Source organism: Apaloderma vittatum, unplaced genomic scaffold (genome assembly GCF_000703405.1).
Source record: "Apaloderma vittatum isolate BGI_N311 unplaced genomic scaffold, ASM70340v1 scaffold39903, whole genome shotgun sequence".
In the NCBI taxonomy this organism is placed as follows: domain Eukaryota; kingdom Metazoa; phylum Chordata; class Aves; order Trogoniformes; family Trogonidae; genus Apaloderma; species Apaloderma vittatum.
The window spans coordinates 12,882-35,792 of record NW_009708186.1 but is presented as its reverse complement, the minus strand read 5'-3'; the positions used below and the strand labels follow the sequence as shown (position 1 = coordinate 35,792).

Genomic DNA, 22,911 nt, shown 5'->3' with positions numbered 1-22,911 from the left:
AAACACAAGGTAATAAGCATTCTTAAAAAATAAAGACTTTCAGCAGCAATGAGAAACAATAGGGGGAAAATGCTTCCTTTTAATGGTTCATAGGGATGGCAGTTGCCAGTGTTATTAACTTGCCAAGTGGCCTCAATTTGTAGGACTCAACAAGGTTCACAGAATGGGTATTTTTAATAAATGCTTTGCTGGGAGCTGATTTCCGTTTCTCTGTTCATCAGTGAAACTTTTACTTTGCTGAAAATTATTCTTGTCAGCTGGAAAAGGTTATTTTCTGGTGAAGCCTGACCCACATGGGTTACCCAAAGAAACCCAGAAATAAACTGTACTGAGAATGATTTTAATGAGGTATTTTTGTATCGAGTAAGTGGCTGCACTGCCACAAGAGGATGTGCAATTAAGAGACATCAGCCTCCTTGGCTCTTCACTTAAACTTTTTGTAGGGGATTTTTTTCAGAGCTGGAAGAAGTGAATGAGGGTGCTCAATCTCTGTTGCATCTGCTAAAATGATAGAAGACTTTGGGATGGTGTTTGAGCCATTAAAAGGCTGTGTGTTGTTCTAAGCTGTTAGTGGGAGATGGCACCTGGATACTTTTCTGATGTAAAACAGAGGGAGTTCTTCAGCTTCCAAGTCAAGCAGGAATCTTGACATCATGGATCTGTGATGGGTCATCGTCCTGGCCATCACTAAGAAGTACTTAGTGGTCATGGTAGTGTTGAGTAGATGATTTTAGAGGTCTTTTCCAACCTTAATGATGATTCTATGATTCTAAGTAAGTATGAAATCAGACAGGGATTTCTGCAGCAGTAGGAAATCAGACAGGGATCACTATTTCAGTTCTGACTAAATCCATCTTTCCCATCCTTGTGTGTTTCAGCAGCAGTGCATAAAGCGCAGAGAGCTAAAGCAAACTTGTGTTAATTTTACCCACAGGCTTTGTTGAAAATAGTCGTCTTTTTGTATCCTAGTATGTTCCTTCTCTGTCTCTTCACAATAAAAGCTGCCTGCTTTCTTCTGTCCAAGTTATGCATCGAGGAATATACATTGACAAAAAAGCATAAAGCTGAGTCCTCATCAGAGTGGGCTGCACTGCTTGCAGAATGGATGCAGACAGTGTTTTGACTATTCATGCTAATAGCCAGGAGGGCCAGGATGCTGCTCCAGCCCTGCTAGCTTGCTCCTGGGACCCAAGCAGTCATCAAAAAGCTATTCTTCAGGAAGTGGTAATGTTTCCTTTTCATCTCTCCCATTTTTTGAAGCAAGCTAGGACAAAGCTGGTTGCACCGTATCTCAGCCTTTGAGCTGGAAGGTTTGGTGAGATAACACTGTGCTCTGGCTGCATGGGACTGCTGTAACAAAACACGGCAGTTATGGCTGATTAGGAGGCTTCAGCCGGTGACTGGTGGGCCTGAAGTGACTGGTCTGGGTGTCAGTGCTGAGCAGACCTGAGTGGTGTAGTTCTTTGTGAAGGATGCACGGAAGTGGCTAAAATAACAGTTGTGTTAATGGGTCCAGATGCATCGAGCAAAGCAGCAGCACAGATGAATTCGGTGTCCTATGATGGCCTCGGATTGGCTCACACTAAGAGATTTTCCCGTCGCTTGCAAGCACATCTTGTTAAGTTTTTATTAGGAGGCTGTATCAAAGAGCCTGAACAAAATGTGCGTGTTTATAAATGAAGCTTAAGCTATCAAAAAATTATTAAAAACATGCTGAACAGAAAGAATCCATTTCAAGGCAAAAACCCTTGCAGGAAGGATTTTCTGGTTGTTGACTGAGGCAGAAGTGAGGTCTGGACCCTCTGATAATGAGGTTTTAAATCCTGCGTGGGCTGGCACTGCAGAATTTTGATATGCTAGCTCTGCTGCTAACTGGTTTCTCTCCTGCATTAGTGGTGCTCTTGTGTACAGGCTCACATTAGCGAGGTTCATTCCTGTCCGTGTAAATAGTGATGATGCCATGGAGCCCATTACCAGGCTGGTTTTGAAAAAAGATGAGTTTATAGGGGTCTCAGCAATCAGCCAGGCAGAACTGCACTTAGCCCCAGTGTTTGTGTCGGGGATATTAATTAGTGCCAGAAGAACAGGTTTTAACTGCTCCTATCTTGGAAGTTGAGGCGCTTCACAGGACTGCACGTGGCCGTGCTCAGAGGTGGCTGTCATGGAGCTGTGGCATCAAACTAAAATTTGTGAAGGGGATCCAACTCCTCTTGTTATGTAAAACAGCATTCATGCTTTAAATTTGTCATAACCCTAAAATGCTACAGCTGTTTGACTGGTGTGAAGAGCGTTATCTATAAATAAAGAGTTCAGGCTTGTGGGATGAGGAAGAGGAGGGAAGCACATGGCTTTGCCCTGCGAAATCTCTTCACGGACACACATCTGTGTTGGTGCAATGTCATGTAAAGTTTGCCTGAGGTACTTTAAGAGTCATTTAACTACGAATATGTCACCCACCCTTATGCACTGCTGTCCAGCCTGTTTCCAAAAAGACAGGTTATTTTTCTGGTGATGCAACTTTGTCATAACAGGGGCTGCTTTTGAGCCTCACTGAGCACAGGTGTAATTCAGTGGTGCCTCCCCGACTCTCTTCCAGACCACCGCTAACTCGGAGAAGTTCATCTTCTGATTAACAGTTGCATCCACTGGCATGTTAGATAGCAAAATGATTTCACTTTCTCTTTAACTATGTTTGCAGTTAACCAAATCAGCGTCAGCCTTGGTTAACTGCTCTTATATTGTGCCACACTGGCCAGTGGCACTGTTCATCTCGAAAATCCAGGTCTGTTGGAATGGACGCTTTAGTTTTGTTATGGATGTAACTATTGTCTTTAACCCTTTCTGTCCAGAGGTGGTGTGCTGTACAGCTTTCTGTCCTAAAGGACTGTCATGTCATTTGTAATTCACTGCAGTCAGTTGTGTCCTTGCCTGATGTAGTGGATAAAACAGTCCAGGAGTTTTGTGCCCAATCCTTTCTCTCTTCTCAGCTTTGCAGGGTGGCCTGTTCCGATGACTTTGCTGATATGATTGCAGTTGTTCCTGTCTAACGCTGTAGTTTCCAAGGACTTGGGATTTTTGGAACCCTCCTGTCCACTGTATATCTCTAAAGCTGCTACAGAAAGAAGAGTTAAGATAGCTTGGAAAAAAAAAATGCAGCAAAACCCCCCAGCCAAGCTGTGGGCAGTAGATTGTATGTTGTTGCGAGCAACGAGGCAAGCCCTGGTTGACCTGATGCTTAACTGCAGAGCTCATGACCTTTTTCAAATCAAAGGACAAATCCCCTTTCTTTCAATTACTAATATCTTGTGTCTTGGAAATATGATTATGCTATGTGTCAGGTCATGTCATAAAATGAGCTTTGGTTCCAGATATTCAATTAAAAGGCCCTCCATTTCTCTACTGGTAGAACAAAAGGGAATTAACCTTTCAGTAACATCTCCAAATGCCTTTCTCAAATCTGCCTGTGGATTCACAAACTTCCATAGCTTCACAAATTGTGTTGGTTTAAGCAGTATACCCATTTTCAGCTTTTATCTGTGCAATTACTGCCTGTGTCCTGGCTTTCCTTGATTGACCAAGTAATATTCTTGTTTTGATTCTAGTTAATCACTTGGAACTCTTGAAGTTGAAACGGGCTTTGCTTTACCCTGTAGTCTACAAGCTCCCGGGTTTGCTTTGATAGCCATGCAGCGTGCTGCTTTCACTTGCTTAGAATTGCAGTCATTTAAAAACCAATAACGGAGGGCAGTATCTACCCCTGTTATTTAGACAAGGATGATTTCAAGCAGAGATGGGGAATCAGAAAGTCATTCCCAGCTCTGCACTTTGCATGCTGAGGGCTCCATAGTGCCGCGTGGTGCTGAGCCCACTGAGGCCCCGCTGGTTTTGCAGTTGAACGAATGGAGTCAACACCTTGCAGCCCTGCTCCCCGTCAAGCAGGATTGGGAACGCTGGGAGTCGCTTAACCTCTTCCTGACTCCGTTTAACCTTGAGTGTAATGACAAAGGGGAATAATCACGTCTGTCTCTCTTAGGAGCAATTTGAAACGTAATTAATCGAGACTAGTTAAAGCATTTGAGATCACCCGTGGAGAGGTACTAAAGGAAGCTGGGGGCTGAAGGGGGAAGCAGGAGCCTTTCCATGAGGATAGAGCACAGACAGCACAAATGCCGTGGTCTTACAAATCACTGGGCTTTCAGATCCTCTCTAAGGAGTTGGCACAGACTTTGCTATGAAAGTACTGACAGTTTAAGTTAGTATGCTTGATATGGAAACGGTCTACAACATTAAAATGTATGCATGTTTAAACTCTCGCTTTGAAAAATCTCATGTAAAATATATGCATGCTGCTTTCTTGCTTATCAGATTTTATTATGTACAAGATGCTAAAAGCACACACAGAAGCAACATGGGTGGGATTATACATCATTATGTATTAATGGTGAGCAAAAACTATAAGGCAGTGCTTTCTGGAGTCGGAATGCCTGCTCTGTGCTCGTGCAGAGCCATTCTGTTTGGACTCCTCAGGTTAGGGTCAGCAGGGGCTGTTGTCCTCATCTGACCCGTGGGGCAGGGCCACTGGGGAGATGGTGATACAAGGACAGCAAAACCTATCACCTCTGTACAGCTTCAGCTCAGCGATGTCAGTCAAGGACAGGCTGCAGTCTGATCAGGTGGAGAAACAGTGCATGAAAGTATCTTCTTTAGAAAACCATTTTCTTTCAGACTAAAAATCACTAGCAATGGGCAATGTGAATTTCCCGTCTGAATTTGACTGGCTTCAGCACACAACCAGCTCCAGAGGTTATTTAGCCTTTGGCACCTAGCTTGAATAGCTCATTATAATGAAAACTAGACTGTCTTTTCTAAATTTCTATAACTTTTTAATCTTTGAATTTAAACTATTGACACACTGAGCTTCCTTACTCCCTTTACCATGAAATGTGTCTTCCAATCCTGTTATTTCTCTTCTGGGTCTTCTGAGCCCCCTCCAGTTTGGATTCCTTCTTGGTTTGTGGACCCAGAACTGCAAACAGCATTTTAGAAGTGCTAGGCACAGAGTCCCTCTCCTCACCTACATTATATTTTCATTTATATATTCAGTGAAGTTCCTTTTGACAACTCCATCATTTTCTTTCAAAGCTGTATTGCTAGTATTGTTTGGATTTCTTTTGCTTCTAATACATTTAAAGCCCCTTATATACTTAAAACATCATTACCTCTGCTGACTGTAGATACTGCTTTGATGTCCATTTGCTTCCTCTATCTATTTTGTACAAATTGTTAGCGTTTGATTTATATTCATTAAAAACAGCTTCACCTTTCTTCTGTGTGCTATGCTAATACAGCTTCCACTCTTCTAAGGAAACTGAATTAACCTTGTACTGTTCAGCTGTAGAGAGGTTATATTATATCACTGGGCTTTGTAGTTTCAAATTAAACAAAGCATAAAGTAACTTAAAGGACGTTTTTCATATTTAAGCAAGTAGAAACTTGGGATTTTTTGCAAAGAGAACTTGATTCCTTTAGGCAATTCTCAAAATTTTGCACAGTTTTATTTTAAATCTGGCTGTTGTTTTATTTTAAAAGTGGTGTTGTCCAACAGGGTGCATGCATTTCGTGCACTGTTCTGGAGACTTCTTTTTAATTGCCATCTGGTCCTAATATTTCTATACATTGAAGCTTTAAGAATCTCTGAATTTTTCTCTTGACTCACTATCATCTCTAAACAATTCCCTTTGCTAAAAAAAGAATCCCTGTCCAATGACAAATTCTCCATTTGAATGTAATAAAAATATGTAGGTTGTTCACTTGATTGTTCCATTGCTTTGAAATCCTCTTTGCATCTTTTCTGCCTCCCATGGGACCCTGCAATTACAGGAAATGTTTACAGTTCTGACTACAAGATATTATTTCTGTGGATTTATTGAATTGCTACCATAACATATGCTTGATTACTCTTATGTTTGGGGCAATGTGCACATGTTTTTTAATATCAGTTTTGTGTCTTTCTTATCTTATGTGACAAATGGCTTTATATTGTTTTTTCCTCAGTGCTTTTTGTTTAAAAAACTAATAAATAGTTTACAAGGTGATGTGAACACCTAGTAAGATTTTCTCTTTCTCCTTGAAATATCTTTGTTGTACATCATGTATGCAAATGTTTTGTAGTGTCATGTTGGAAACCACCTCCAGCTCAACCCTGTGATCCTTTATTCCTTCAGAGTCCTCAGAGCAATGTTTCCATGAGGATGAAGTCAGCTTCTGCGCTGGCCTCTCTAACCACTTTCTGTGCCCAAACCGATCTGGCTCATTGGTTCTGTCCTCAGATAGACCCAGAGAGTCCACAGCTGTACTGTGTGGTTATTGTGGCTATCAGTAAATTCGGTCCACGGGAAATAACATGGGCTGTGTTTTTTCCATTGCTCCGTCTCCCAAAAGACCCAGTAGCTTTCCTTTAAATGCGTCTCTAATTAGAGGAGATGTAATCTGACTCTCTCTCCTCCTTGGTGATAATGGGTCTGAATTAAGCCTGCTTGCTTACTTACTTCATTTCCTTTGTCTGCTGTTCATCAGCCATTCCTCTTGGAATTTTTACACGGAGAAAATGTATTTTTCTTGTACTGGATCAGTTGAGAACTACTTGGTTTTCAAGGTGCAGAATGTGACGGTGCCTGCCGTCACTGTTGTGCAATGTGCCTTCCCAGCCCTTACCAACTTTACCACATGAATGGTGGAAAAAAGAACCTGTAGAAAATATTAGGTTCATGAAAAATTTTAAATATGCAGTGGAAAGGCAAAGACAATTTAGAAGCCCTCTGTTGCAGGTTCTCATATAGATCCACAGACCTGTGGTTTAAGGAGGCAGCCCTCATCCCCTGGCAGGCTCCAGCCGTCAAGCAGAGCAGACACCCCCATGAGCTGCCTGGGGGTGCCTCCAGAGTGCAGTGTTTTGAGCACAGAGTGGTGAGAACATCTGGCCAGAGCTGTAATAAAGTTGTATCATTTGCTGATGAGGAACAGAGACTGGCCTTAACACATGCTACCACGTGCATGTACATTAGATGTCAAGCTCTCTTGCTTCCCTGCCAGGTGAAGCAAGTGTGTTTCTGTGTTAGGAAATGAAGTTAGCTCAAGATGTGCAGAATCGATTAGAGGTTTTGAGCGCCAGTACTGGGATTCTGGGGAAAGGCTGGATGTTCCGGGAGCAGATTTCTTTCAGATTTTTCAAGTCAGGCACAGGAAATTACTGTTTATTTCACATCTGCTGTTAACCTTGTTGAGAACAAATTTGACAATGATGCAGAAACAAAAAAAGAGACAACTGGTAAAGCAAAGCCCTGCACCTACATTAGAAGCCTCTGCTCCCAGAAGTGCTACTTCCAATGCTGCTTAATTCAAAGTCCACCTCTTGGCCTTTGAGGAAGCCTCTGCACCTTACCAAAACACCTAAATTATTCAACTAAAATGAAATTGAATGAATCTTCCTACTTCTCTAGTCCATAGTGACTTACTGTCCTATAAATACTACTGAGAAGGGGCAGGACCTTTTGATTCTTGACACCTTACCCACACCTTCAGATGCCACCAGTTTAATCTCTTTCTGTTGCAGCCCCTCTGGAAAATGCTTTGTAAGGAGCCTGCACACTTCCTATCCTCGCATACAGTGCTCAGTACATTTCCTTTCTTTGCACTTTCAAATCTGGAAGATAGTGTTAACACTTAAAATAAATGTGTGATAGTGGGTGTGAAGAGGGAATGGGGAGAACAAGTTTTCCGTCTGTCAAAATGAAGACATCAACCTCTGCTTTTATTTTTTTGGGCATGTGTGCTTTAAATAGAATGGCTGGATTGAGTGACTTCCAAGTGTTTGCTGCGTTTGGCAATCCTTCTAAGTTGTAACAGATGAAGTTCTGCTATTCCATATGATGTGCTCCTTCCGTCTTTGTCAATGACTTCTTGAAACCCCTTGGGAATTCAGCATAGTGGTCACATCTGTTTCGTAGATGGATGTCCAAGGCTAACAAAATGCCTACTGGACTTGGAGTCAGCTGTGCTAAAAGCCATATGGTTGTGTTTCAGTTTTGCAAGCACAGTGCAGTAAAGAAAGGAGGTTGGGCCAAGAGAAGTGAGGGGAGGGGAGGGATGGAGCTTCGGATCAGTAAATGAAGGTAATTTTTTGTCGTTTGGTCTTAAGAGTGGGAGGATGAGAAGATTATAGGGAAGAGGAAGTAAAAGCTGTGAGCGTAGGTTCCTTTATCAGTTATTTTGACTTACATGGTGCTCTTCTCTGTGTGGTGTTGTTGACCACAACCTCAAAGCATGTTTGATTTTGCCTAACTTTTCCAAAATGCTGTAACGATCTGGAGAGTTGTATCCTTCCATTTAGCCCTACAAGGTGCACGTCTTTGCTGAGACCCACACTCAAAGCCCTTCTCGGTGCCACCTATTGAACGCTATGCAGCAGCGTGTGCAGTGGTGACTTGCTCAGGTGGAAGGGATGTGGAGCAGCTGCTGATGCTTCTCCTAGCAGTCACTAGCTGAGTGACTACTTGAGCTGTGTTCTTACCAGGCATTGGTTGGCCCCTGTGAAATGGCAGCTTGCATTTTTAATTGGCATTGGATTTTTTTTGTGTCTGAAAGAATGTGCTTGTTATTTGTTGAATCATGTTCTGGTTTTCTTGAAGAGTGTGGCTCATGGAGAGCTCTTACCTGCTGCAACTGTAATCACGGAATCACAGAATGCTAGAGGTTGAAAGGGACCTTGAAAGCTCATCTAGTCCAACCCCTCTGCCAGAGAAGGATCACCTAGAGTAGGTCACACAGCAACGCGTCCAGGTGGTCTTTGAATGTCTCCAGAGAAGGAGGCTCCACAACCTCCCTGTGCAACTGGAGAGGCCCAATGCCCTGCCCTGTGCAGATTCAGCACCCATGAGGTGGGAAAGAGATCAGCTGGTGTATCATAAAGGTGTTGGAAGGGTATAAGAATACATGGAAATCTCATGTTTATCTTCAAATATCTTTTATGAAGGTTTGAAAGTTGCTGTTTGGTGAAATTTAGATTTTAAGCTCAAGATCATAAGCAGAAAGGTTTAAGTTTTTAGGAGCCTTTTTGCTCTTCTGTGTCTCGTCTGTGTCTCTGCTGTTTTCTCCCAGGCAAATATGAAATAGCTCAACAAAGGTAACAGTTTGCAGGCTGTAGAGGACCTGCGCTGTCTCCCACTGTAACACACCTGCCATCAGGATAGACTGCCATTATGCTCCGTAAAGAGTTTGAAGCCATTAAGATGGACTTGCAGAAGTGCTTCAGTTCCCTGGGAAATGTCCCCTTGACTCTTCAGTGTTCTTAGTTACTGCATAGACCCTCAGTGTATTTATAAACATGTCACGTTGCAGTGCTTTCAAAATCCTGTTCTGAAAAAAACAATGCTGTTAAATTCAAAGCAGTGCATATAAGCAAGGAAGTTGCATTTTGGTGAAGATGAAAGGGATGTGCAGCCTTTCCTTTGTAGAAAGCGGTGTGCAGTGTTTATGCACAGATACTGTCTGTCTTGTCAGCTAAAAGAGTGAGTGCAGTTTATAAGAGGGTGGCTGCAAGCCTCCCAAGAGGGCATTTGTTCAATACTGACTTAAGTAACACAGCCACTTGTTCATCGTTGTAAAATACAGGTAAGCAACAGTAGCATAAGCTGTAATTGAAGCTTGCGAGTAACTCATCTGTGCTCTGTTCTGTTCCTGTCCAGAAATAAAAGCAGGAGGAACTCTTCATGTCTTTGCAAGCATTATACAGGATGGACAGAAGTGTGGCCATTCCCTTTTCCCCCGACATCTAAGCAAAAAAGTGTCCTGAGTCTTTCCTTGAGAATAGTGTCCTTATGCTGTGTTTGGAAAAAGTAATTTGTTACACATACGCAGGTGCTTTCCTTTTCAGAGCTTTATTTAGGATTGGTATTTTGAGAGTAGTCTAGACAATAAACATTGCTTCTGAATTAAGAGCACTCATATCTGAATTTTGAATCAAGAGCGCTGTTCTTGTTCCCCTTCTATGGCTTCTGAAATGTTTGTGTAAATTTAGTGTGTGTTTAAGCAAAGGATGAAGTGGCCTTTTGCTCGGTTCTGCAGTGGTACAAAGAAATACCGGCTCATCTCCCACACAAAGCTGTGGGGTTCTTGTGTGCTGTGTCTAAAACTCTTCTGAAGTTGCCTGTTCCTGGTGAACAGGAGGAAGGTCTTGGGGAAGGCCAGCAGCAGGCATCCGAACCTGGGACTGGACCTCTGCTCTCCATACGCGAGTTGGACTTGTTTCTCTTCCCGTCCTTGTGCTCCTGATGGCTTGGCTCAAGCACAGGCAATTCCCAAATACTTCCAAATGCTCCTGGCGACTTCCTTTTTCCAACTCCCAGCCTCCTTCTGTTCACAGCTGCACGGTCTTTATTCCTGTGACCAAGCGTAGCTGGTATCTGTGGCAACAGCAGCAATAACCTGTGTGGTAATACCTGTGAGGAGGTGCAGTCGCAGGGAAGTGGTTGGTTGGTTTGTGGCTCGTGATGTTAAAATGCTCTTAAGGGACTGGCGATAGAGAAAAGGCCCTTGCACTGTGGTCACAGAGTCGGAACGTTCTGGGTTGGAAGGGATCTTTAAAGGTCATGTAGTTCAACCTCCTTGCAATGCGCAGGGACATCTTTAACTATCAGGTCACTCAGAGCCCTGTGCAGTCTGACCTTGGTCCCTATATGGGATGTTGTGTAACTGTTAATTATACACTTAAACTGCTTGAAGTCAGAAGGATTTAAACATGTGCTGACATATGGTCTACAGATGCCTTGTGCTGCTCTTCCCAAAAGTGGAGAACCCTTCTCTAGAATTATTTTTAATACATGTTTTCCATTAATTCACCTCGTGTCTTGAGTTTGTCCCAGTATCTTATTTATAGCTAATATTTATGCTGTTATTTTCTTCCTGTGTCAAACAGGGTGTCCCCACTGTAAAAATGCCATTCCGCATTTTACAACTGCTGCCGAAGTCTTTAAAGAAGATCGAAAGGTAACTTCTTGTTAATTATTTCTGAGATTTTTAAGAATGTTTTCCACCCATTGTGCTTTATAGATTTGCTTATTGATAAAGTGGTAGGCTTGTAGACAAAACTGCTGTTACACTAGTAGAAATGGATCTGCATATTGAGGGTTGTATCATTTTTAGTAAAATCATGTTACACTTTCAACCTATTCTGTTTTCCTTAATTTGTTGTCTTCTCTGTTTTAATTTTTTGTGGTAGAAGTTTTTGGGGTTTTTTTTATATGAAGCAAAACATACGCTTTCTCACTGAAAAGTTAGTAGAAGATGATTTACATCATCTGCATTCCCCTTCAACTTCTATCAGCCGTTGAGATGCGTGTGGAGAAACCACAAGTTGTATGACAGTCCTGAAGACCTCAATCATATAACTAATCTTTGCTTGCATAGCATAAATATAATATATTTCTGTAAGTTTGCTGACTTAAGTCCAGGATGTCGAGTCCTTCTAGGACCCTCATACTTCTGCCTTGAAAATACATCTGATGGCCAAAGTACACTGGTTAATTTCCTTGCGTCAGCTGAACCATTTTAACTGAGTGCATGCGTATCCGGGATTAAAAAAATAGACACCTGAGCCACAGGATTTAACCAGATAATGAGCTAGAAACCTTTTTATTACTGTTTATTACTGGTTTATTGCTGATTTATTACTAATTATATGAATAACTATTATATATTACTAATATCTAATAATGTTGTATTATTATTTTTAAGGGAGGTACAACTTTTGGCCAGCCCTGAATTGTTCAGGCAGTTGGACTAGATGATCCTTGTAGGTCCCTACCAACTGAAATAATATTCTAAATGAAGAGATAATTTTGTAACATTCATACCCCTATTAATTTTCCTAGCACCATAAGAGAAGATTTTCTGTCATGTTTCCTTTCCTCTTCCTGTCATCTTTTCTGTAACTCACAGAAGACATATCAGACTGACAAGAAACAAATCATTCTTCTATCGCTGACTGCAGAAAATTAGAAGTCTATCACTTAAGCCCTGTGGCACACAAGAAGATTTAGAGGCGTGCATCTTTCAGTTCTCTCACTGCTGTAAATTTGTGTGCTCAGATGCCTTTTGGTGACTTGTTTGTTTCCAAGATCTCTGAGAAAGTATCCCTGTTTTCCCACTTTTCTTCTTGGATAGTTCCCAATGAAGCCTCTTTCCTAAACTCATTAAAATTTCAGTCAGAGAGGAAGCAAATGTGCCAAACAATGTGAAACTTGCTTATTAGAGCCCCAGGATGTATTAACAGGCAATCTGAATCATGGGGCAGTTTATTGGACATGGTGCTGGTGGTCAATGCGGGCTTGTGAAGCTTTTGGTTCAGACTCCAGGTTATGAAAGGACTCCGAGAGCAGAGCAGTGATTGACAGCTGCAACTCTTGACTTCAGTTTAAGGCTGAAGTGGGGAGGTATAAAATGTAATGAGTTGGAACAAGAGAGCCAGGAGGGAGTATTAAGGCTGGTACAGTTTCAAAGAGGTGTGTGCAGTTAGGGAAAACGATGTTATTACACCCCAGCGACTTACGGAAGTGCCAGGGATTGATTATTGGGGGAACCTTATTTAACTGTGTACAGCCATAACCTGCCAAGGTACTTCTTGCTGCCCATGTCTGTGCCCTTGTGGAAAACAAAAGAAACCTGTTTAAGACTTCAGAAGGGCACATAGCTGTTCCCACAAGCAGCACTGGGCACATTCCTGTGTTTCAATCTGGGCTGAGCCTTCAAACATTGACTAATTTGTAGTTCTGTAGGGTCTTGAACATCTGTAAAATTACTGCTTAAGAGGGAAGAAGTATTTCTTCTTTAGAAAAACGGGGAAAGATTACTAATTTTCATTTTTAGTCTGTAGTAGTGTGTTGTTTGGTTTGGTTTTTTCCCCAGGGGACAGGTTTTTTTTTCACTTTAGCAGTGTATGGTAGCATTTAAACTGCATCTTCTTTCAATAGGGGTGGTCCTTTAATTAAACATTTAATTCTGTGGAAGCCAAAGAACAATCAAAAACATTCCAGGCTTCAGCTGGTTATAAATGGTATCTTAAAAGGTATCCTTTGGGAGACTTTGAGTCATTGGAATTTCGAAGATGAGCAGAGCTTGAAGCTGTTAAATATGTGTCCTTGGCTCTGCAGAATCACTGTAAGGGGGTGATTTTGGCACAGAAGCCCCCCCTCCCTGCCTCCCCCAGGGCTGTGTGTAATGCTCTGTGCTTTTTCATCATCTGCACTGCTGGAGCTGGAGTTCAGAAAAGCAACACTTGGAACATTGGCCCCAAATGTCAGTTCTTGTTGGCCACATCACTGCTGGTGGCTTTAGCAGAAATCCCGCGCCTGCTCGCTTGCCTGGGGCAGTCGTGTGGCTGTTGCAAAACACGGCTCTGGGTGTAACCCATAAACCAGAGCCTCTGCGTCTTTCCATGTACCTGAGAAATTCAGCACCAGTAAAAGCAGGTCAGTGGAGAGGCCAGTCCAGTGAAACAGTTAGCATATTGCTTCCAGTTATTTAAAAAGAAAAGAAAAAAGAAGAGGCGGAGGGGAGCCATCTGGAGCCACTCTTGCCTTGGGGCGCCGTGGTCTCTGCATGCAGCTGCCAGGGGAAAGCCTTTGGCCTGTGCTCCACAGCTTGAGTGCTGGCAATGACCAGAGGACGGCAGAAAATGCAAATGTGAGGATTGCCACTTTGCTGAATGGATTGAAGAGCATGAGGGCATGTTCACTCGCTACTCCAGACACTCTTGAAAGGGCACCAGCTAAATCTTCAAGAAATCTGCATTCTAGCTTTTGGCTGGTCCTAAAGTTCAGTTTGAAGGAACTGATTTGTGACGCTCCAGCTTGGATTTGCTGAAGGCCTTTACTCCTCAAGGCCTCTCGGTAACAAATCCTTGGAACTCCCCCAAAGGGGCTGCTGTTTGACCAATCTTCTCCATTTTCACAGAAGACTTCCTGTGCAAATGCACTGACCTAAATCCGAGCATGGCAGCTGGATTCTATTGAGTTTGTACAGAAACAACTGTGGCAGAGATTGCTGGAAAGGGTGTGCAGCTAATGGGGCGAGTTGGGGTGCTGCAAGACAGCAGCGAATCTGCTCAGTCCCCGATGTGTATTGCGAACCATGGGTTGAACCATAGTTTAAAATCATTACACCAACCAAATCGCTGTACAGAGTTGTCCAAATGAGTTAATATTTTTGTTTGGCCAAGTATTTGATCCCTCTTTGCTTAAAAAAGCATGTGTTGAATTTCTTTTTAATGAGACTCGTTAAATATGGTGATGTTAGCACGGTATGTCGTGGTGCTTACTAATGGGTCTTCCCTTTGCAAACAGGCCTGCTTTGAAAACAGATGATTAATTGCAGCTATGGTAATGCCCTTGTGGCACATCAGGGCACCTAATAATGAATCTTCCATTTGCAAGGCTTTTTGCTTTGAGAACAGTAGATGAATTGCAACAAGCTGTAGTAGGCCAACTCGTAACTGCCATTAGGATCCAGAGGTAATATAAATATAAACCTGTGGAGTACTCAAAGAGAAGAAAGCACGTCTGTGGTATTCATAGGTGTTTTTAAGGCATTTGGCAACAACAGACTTTTTTTTCTAATAATCAGGTAATTGGCATCTGGAATTGACTATACTTTAAAAATGTTGCTTGGAAAGATTCTTTTCCATGCTGCAATTTTACTTTATTTAAATTTTTTTTAAAGCTTATAATATGTCATTCCTCTTTCAAATCAATATTCAGTTAGTTATTCACTTCCATTTTCATAACAAAAGTCAATATTAGCTCCAGCAGAGATTTATTTTCTTGAATCAATAAACCAGCACGTGGAAGTACATGTTTTAACAGGAGAGCAACTAGGATTGCAAGGGGATATTTTTACTATATCATCATATGGTGACTGGGAGACAAACTGTTAAAATGAAAGCAGTTTAAGAATAGAAAGGAGGAGTTACCTGGAAAGTCAAGGGATTCCACTTTCAAATTTCTACACGTGTTTGCATTTTTTTATGTAATTGTGTTCCTTACCTGCAAGATCCTACTAGAGCAAGAAGTTTTTTCATATTTCTGTTGGAAGGGAACTGTGGTTCCTGATACATGATCAGATGATACTGCAAGTACTTTGCCTTCTAACAGGCAGTAAAAAAAATAAGGCATCTTTCTTCTGTTACAGTTGAGGCACATGGAGATCAGTGGTCATGTTTTCAGCATAGCTCCATTTCTGCTTAAGCACCAAAATGAAAAGTTCTGATTTTTGCAACAGCTCAGGATTTGTGATCAGCCCACTTCATCTGAGCAATATGCCATGCTCTATTTCCTTTTTTAAGAGCTCTTCAGAGCTGGTCATGCATTGCTCACATTCTGTTGCTGTGCAGAGTTGAGTTCGCAACTCTGTAGTTAAGCTTGCGCGTCTTTGGTAATACCCATGAAATGTAGCTGTGGGGCTTCCCTTTTCAGATAAAGATGTTTTCCAGTCCCAGATGTTGCCAGAGTCATGTTAAATTATACTGACTATGGAATAAAGGAGAACTGCATACTAATCTGGTACTTTTTAAAAATTTTATTATTATGCATAATTATTGTGCATTATTATGCATACTAACCTTGTATTATTAATTATTATAATCTGTGTACCAGTTGTGAGGGACTACCAGTAACATTAAGGAAGCTGGATGTACTCCAAGGAACTTTCTCTGGGGTCCACCGTTTCTGATTGACTATCTTTTCATTCGACAACTATTCTGTTCCTGCTACAGCTACTGAACAGGCTGCTGATAAACCTGAACGGCATTGCTCTGGAGAGAGAACTTGTGTATAGTAACGTATTGTCAATATCTAAAGTAGGGCAGCTTTGGGTTATGTAGAATCCATAACCCTGTGGAGTTTTGTGCACGTTGCAGATATAGCACTAAAAACTTTTTTTCAGTGGATTTTTCCCTCTGGTTAGAGGAAAGTTAGGAAGGCTCAAGGAATGAAATTTTAGCCCTAACAATCAAAATCACATGAAGTCAGTCCTGTCTTCTGAAAGCTGTAACACTGGGTTTTTGCATAATGGACATTATACATATCCATACATACATAGACACACACATTTAAGTCTTACACCAGCATTAGGAGAGTTTTTTGTTCTCACAGAGTCTTAGAGATCTTTTTCCCCTCTTGATGAGAGGCAATTCGTGAGAGGTAATGCCAAGTGTCTCGACTCCTGGATACATTGGGGATGTCTTCACAGAATCGTAGAACAGTTTTGGCTGGAAGAGACCTTCAAGATCATCAAGTCCAACTTTTGTCCCAGCCCCATCAACACCACTAAACCATGTCCCTCAGCACAACATCCACCTGTCTCTTAAACATCTCCAGAGTTGGTGACTCAACCACCTCCCTGGCAAGCCTGTTCCAATGCCCGACAACCCTTTCAGTAAAGAAATTCTTATGCTTAATCTGTTGGAAATTTCTAGTTGATTGAAGTTAGTATTTTTCAAGGCAAAGCATATAGGTCCTGCTAACCTATGCTTTCAGTGAACTTCCATGCAATATTCCTGGTAGTTGAGTATAAGGGTTGTTTCCGAGAGTAATGTTCTCCAGAAGTCCTTAACCATATTTTGGGAGAGGTTTTTTTTGGTTTTATTTTTCCTAGCTCATTTTTCTTCTTTAGTGATTCAGGAAAACTGATCATTGCTAAGAAGGCTGAGAATGAGAACTCCTCCCTACAATATATCACTGCTCACTTGAGTTAGGACTCCAGTAAAGCCTCTCTTTTTTTGGGCTCCATCTTTTTATGTGCAGCTTTTCTGTGTAGTCGTGAAGTAACATGACCTAACTGAAAATTTCTGTAGGAAAATCCTCTCCCAGAAATTGAGTTTAATATTCATGGCCCATGGAAACACCAACAGAACAAAGCAAAGGGCATCGGTGCTGTTTGCTGAAATTCTCATGTGCCATATGATAGACTTGAGATTGGAATGGTCCTCAGTCCAGAAGTGCATTTTGCTACAAGTGTTTTCGAGCATTACTTTTCTCTTCTTGCAGTGCACTATATTTGATCTTCCGCTGTGAGACAGGCAAGACAATTAGGACTGTGATGCTATGGTAATGAGTGCATAGAGATGGTAGCAACCTCTATATTTAGGCTGCCTTAACATTTCCACTCTAAAGTAATCACTCAAGCTCTCCTAAGTACTCTTACTCAGCTACTGTTGGCAGCAGGCATTTGAAATTCAGCATCGAATACAATCTTGGGAATTAGATGTCTCTCTGAAATCTTGCTCGGGTCGGTGTGAGTTACAAGGCTTTTGAAAATTGCCATTTCTCTTCTCTCACTGACTGTAAAAATAACTGAATCAGAATGTATGTTCTGAAGAGCTGGCTCAAAGTGATGTTCGCAGAAGCAGTGACATGTCTGTGGGAGCTTGCAACAGGAGCATTTTGGAGAATGACAGACCATGGACATGTCCTCCAAACGGTGCTCCAGATGTACCTGTCCCTCACCATTAGACGTGTTAGATTAGGCACAGCATTAGACTAACGTGGCTGTTGCGGCCAGACTGGGATCTTTTTGCGTTACTTCAGTGCCCACTAAATGCACAGATGGACCAGCTTGCACTTCCGTGTGCCGTAGAGGAAAGCCGTGTCTCAACCAGACTACTAAGCGTTTCTTTCAGAAGCCATCTCCTTATAGCTCATCAGTCTTCTGTTTTTGAGGCAACAAGTAAAGACACGAACAAGGTTAACAGTGCTTAGAGCATTGCATGCCTCCTCTGCACCCACTCCCCGCTAGGGGCTATTCTCACAAAAGGATTTGGTGAGTGAAATTGGGCTCTTTGCTCCAAACCAAAGCCAGTCTACATGTTTCTACGGAGGTGCAGATCAAGAGGGCCTCTCTTGCTTCCGGTGTACTGAAAACTGATTTTCTTAATCTCCAAGACACTATCTAAGAACAGATGGGTCATCAGTCACAACAGTTCCATGCCTCAGACCAGCTACTAAGATCTGGATGAGTGCACGTGTACTTTCCTCTTTCTCTGGCTGTAATCTTTCCTGTGTGATATTTAGAGTAGTGAGAAAAGAAGTTTTATTTATTCTTCTTGTTTTTAGGGAACCAGGACTTAAAGTATTCCTTCTACATTAATACTGTGACATGTAATAAATATTTATGTCCTTTCCTGTGTAAGCTTTCCTTTACACAGAAGTAGCCAACAGGGCTCTAAATTTTGGCTGGCTTCTAAGGTCAGGAAGGCATGAATACTTAGCTGAAACTCTTTTGCAATATATTATTCCTATACTTTCTTCTTAACTGGCCCTGAATGAGTAGGAGTCTTTCTGTTTACAGAAAGAAAAAAAAAAGTGTGATCATATGTGTTTTTAACATCTCTCAGGAGTCCTGTTTCTGTAATAGCCTTATTAATGTTTAAAATGGGAAAACATAAACCAAATATTTAAGGTAAGAACACTGCTCACTTTATATCAAGTGCTTCCATTTGAAGATAGACTCAAGCGAGATCTTACTGAGTATTGTCTTCTCAGGATTTCAAAGCCAAAACAAAACAAGCAAATTAACTGGAGTTGGCTTTGCCAATCTCTTTAATTACTTCTAGGATAATGAGATCAAGTTTTCTCATTTTGACAGTGTCACTATGAAACTGGAGGGCATTGTGGAATATTAAGTGATCTTTTAATTATGGAAGAACAATTCAACTGCAACCCTAAAGTGAGGCAAGCGAAAGCTATTTTGATCAAATTGAAGGAGGCTAGAGGAAGGGAAATTTTAAGTTAAGATGCCTCTGCTATGAAATGAGCACTTGATACATTGTAACCCACAGCTGCAAAAAATAGTTCCTCACCGTAACTAGTGTCCCCACCATAAGAGGGGCGTGGATCTGTTGGAATGAGTTCAGAGGAGGCCACAAAGGTGATCCAGGGGCTGGAGAACCTCTGCTATGAGGACAGGCTGAAGGAGCTGGGATTGTTCAGCCTGGAGAAGACTCTGGAGAGAGCTTATAACTGCCTTCCAATACAGGATAGGAACCTACAGGAAGGCTGGGGAGGCACTTTTTACAAGAGTGTCCACTGATAGGACAAGGGGAAATGGATTTAAGCCAAAGGAGAATCGGTTTAGACTGGATCTTGGGAAGAAATTCTTCAGTACAAGGTGGCAAGTCTCTGGAGTAGATTGCCCGGAGAGGTTGTGGATGCCCCCTCCCTGGAGATGTTCAAGGCCAGGTTGGATGAGGCTTTGAGAAACCTGGTCTGGTTAAGGGCATCCCTGCCCATGTCAGGAAGGTTGAATTAGATGATCTCTAAGGTCCTTTCCAACCTAAGACATTCTATGACTCCTCTAATTTGTTCAGGTTTTTAATGTAGCCTATACTTGAACCCACTCGCTCTGCAGCAGAGTATAAGGGGCTCTGAAGCCTGCGGAAGCAGCAGTTTTACATTCAGAGCCAGAACCGCCGCTCGCAGGAGCAGTCAGTGTGAAATCGCGGCACAGGGCTCAGCAGTGTTAAGTAGCCGAACTGCATTTTATTTCAACATCGGAAATGTTAAGTGTGGCCCCTCCTCAGCACTTCACAGATTCAGGCTTCAAATGTCAAACACTCCAGACTAGGGTTACCCTGAGCTTATGCACTAGGGCTGCAAGGATTGTTCTTCCTCGCTCTGCCTGTGCCAAAGCGGGCAGGGACAGTGTGTTGCTCAGCTGCCAACAGGCTGAGAGCACTTCAGGCTGCTTCCTACTTGAGGTTTGTTTGTGTGACAGTAGCATCTAGAGGTTTCAAAAGGAATTAAAGCCCAGTTTGCTAATGGCTGCACAGAATATAGAGTCTCTGCCTTAAAGGATAGAGTGAAAAATGGCAGGAAAGGAAACATAAAGCCAGATTGAGATTGCAAACAAGCAACCTTCTTTATGTGCATTGCTCAGTTGATGATGCTCTGGGCCCTCACCCATCCCCATTTAACCTTTGGAGAACTGAATGTAGTTTGCAAAAGCTATTTGGGGTAGAAATCATTAATCTATTAATAGCCTGCATAAGTGACCAGCCATGTTTGTCCAAGAACAGCAGAGGTAACTTTTTCCAAGCGTTAGCCGTGCCACAGGAAGGAGGTTGGGTTTGGTGGGTTGTTACTGTTATCAGTCACCCTGTCACTGTTCATCACTTAAAATCAAAGAGCAGGAAAAATATTGCAGCGTGACGGCTGTGACCACCGTGCTTGGCTTTGGTTTCACTAACCCATTCTCTGTACTTTCCGATTTGGAGTCATAACGCAGTGCTCAACGGGGATGCTGGGAAGGCGATTTTTGTGCTCTGCGAGTTGAGCACACCTCGCAGCAGCGCGGGCCAGGTGCTGTGCGAGCAGCGCAATGTTTCATTGGAAGGGAGCAGGTTTCTGCTCTTCTGTTGGTGTGGCTTGACCTGTTGACCACCCTCTGATGTTCCTCCACAGGTGAGCCATTACAAAAGCTGCCACGTTTTTGGCACAAGACATGGGTCTCTCCTGGTGTTAAGTCTAAGCTGCAGCAGCATAACCATGAAGTGGAATCTTGCTTTGTCTGCTCCTGCCTCATGCTGGTCTCTTGCGTTTCAGATAGCCTATGCTGCAGTGGACTGTGCCAAAGAACAGAATCACGACCTGTGTAAGCAGGAGGGGGTCGATGGCTACCCCACCTTCAACTATTACAACTACGGAAAATTCGTGGAGAAATATACTGGAGAAAGAGGGGTAAGTGAAAGCAAGAGTTGCCACCTGATATGGGGAGGAAGGTCTCCTCTGTCTTTACTGCCTTGCAAATGAAAACTGTGGGGTAAATTTTTATAATGTTGAAAGGATTTTTAACTGCTTCTGTTACTGTCTTACATGGATGAATCATTGTGTACCACACCCCGTGCATCTCTGCATTAGGAACATACTTGATCTATTTTAGGAAGGGGAGAAGAAGGAAAAGGAGTAGATTTAGTAATGCTTTATTGTATATTTTATTCTTTAAGCTGAAGTCTGCAAGTGAAATCAGACTGAGTGAAAGTGAAGGGTTTATTGCATGGGCTGCTGCTAGGCGCGGAAATGCCAGAAAATACAGAACTTCTGTCAGTTCTGGAACTGGATCGTGCACATACTGCAAACATGTTATGGGTCCTTCAGGCTGCCAAATGTGACGGACCGTTGGTTTTATAGCAGGGACAAAGCTGTCCTTTGGAGACTGGGAGAAACTAAATATCTCTTTCTCCCTGAATCAGATTAAGTCCTGGAGCTCAAGCTGGAAAGACCAATTGTGCCATCTAGCCCATGGGCTGAAGTTTTATTCTTTTGTCCTTCTGTGGCGAGCTAATTATATACTATGAGTACATGGGGCAGAAATGGCATAATGCCTTCCGTGGTTGTAAAGTGCCTGAAAATAAGGATGCAGTCCAATTACTTGTGTGTGTTCTTTGTCATACACACTTAGAGGGAGATTACTCTTCAGCGGTGATTGATTGCCTGGAGAAGCTAGGGTGGGCAAGAAAAACTTGAGGTCTTCGAGCCATTGAGCGACTTTGATAAGAGCCTTGCCTGAAAGTCATTGCTGCTGTTACACCAAATTATAGAGAAGCATGAAGAATAAAGCCAAATTCTGAGGTTTTTTGTCAGTCAGAATCTTAGGGAAGTCTTCGTGGACCTTTGCATCCCAGTTTACTCCAGCATTAAGACCCCAGTAATTACCATTTCATGGTGCTGATCCAGGCGTTGTTATGGATACTGTTTTCATTTCCGATTGTGGATCTTTTCTTGAAAGTACAGATGGGTGCAGTAGCCAACAATTAAGTAAAATTTCAGTCGCAATTTTTGTATTTCTAACCCATACTTACAGAAATTGTATACGAAAGGAAGGATCTGTGCTGGCTGATGAAAAGAATTTAGCAAGACAGGAGTGCTCTGAGGCTGCGGCAGTTGGGGGATGATTATCCCTGTGCTGGAAGGTGGACTGACTAAAGGGTGAGGAACAGTGGCAAATGCCAGCAAGTGATCCAGCGGCTGCTTTCAGAACGTCACATGTAGCATACAACGCAGCTTGAAAATATCTTTGAGTATTCTTGACAAAAAGGCATCAATGGCACACCTAGGGACAAATTTTACCTTGTCCTGTGAGTTTTAGGACCTTTTTCTCTGTGTCCCATCTCCTTAAAGTTTGACATGTGGAATCCACATGGGTATCTTCCCCTTGTGTTGCAGCGGAGCAGCATGGGACCCCAGAGCAGTGCACAGTGAGGCCACACAGAAGCAATAACCACTCCTTGGTTTACGTTCTGCTGTGGGATGTAGAAGCTAAAAGCGTTCTTCACACATTGTTTTGGTTTGTTTGTAAAAATATGACCCATATTTTTCTTTCTTCAAACTCAGGAGTCTGGATTCACCACTTTCATGCGAACCCTAAGAGAAAGAGATCATGAAAGAGTAGGAAAGAAGAAGGACGAATTGTAGTTTCTGCCTCAAAAGAAGCTTTCCGCTGCACTGTGAATGGTTCCAGGTCTTTTGTTAATGCACCTGAGACTTCACATATTCTCAAGACAGAGACTTTTTTTTATAAACAGCCATGGCCATTTTGTACAATTTTGAAATAAAGTGAAACCACTTGATTTTTAAAAGGAAAATAAATTAGAATGTTGCCATAATGTTTTAAAAAAAAACTTAGCATTTTCTCTCATGTTGTGAGACTATACCCACAGACACTCCTATGCAATATTTTTGTAGTCTGTAGTGTGTTTGTAGGTGATGTTGTTGATAGAGTGATTTTTCTTTTTGAAGTACTGCGGTATGTGTAAAAAACAGAGGGGAGAGGACATGATTTTTGGTTTGGGTTAGTTTTGTTGTTTGT

The 22,911-nt window shown here is 42.2% G+C and overlaps 1 protein-coding gene across 1 annotated transcript in view; it reads left to right on the top strand.

Annotated features, from left to right (window-relative positions):
• PDIA5 (protein disulfide isomerase family A, member 5) overlaps nucleotides 1-22,697 on the top strand; it is a gene marked incomplete at its 5' end in the record, with an annotated part of 49,105 nt that extends 26,408 nt beyond the window's left edge. The window contains 3 exons of the mRNA XM_009866458.1: nucleotides 10,973-11,043; nucleotides 20,649-20,783; nucleotides 22,437-22,697. Of these exons, the coding sequence (XP_009864760.1) occupies nucleotides 10,973-11,043; nucleotides 20,649-20,783; nucleotides 22,437-22,517 (287 nt within the window). The remainder of the gene's footprint in view (nucleotides 1-10,972; nucleotides 11,044-20,648; nucleotides 20,784-22,436) is intronic.
• Nucleotides 22,698-22,911: the final 214 nt, after the last annotated feature.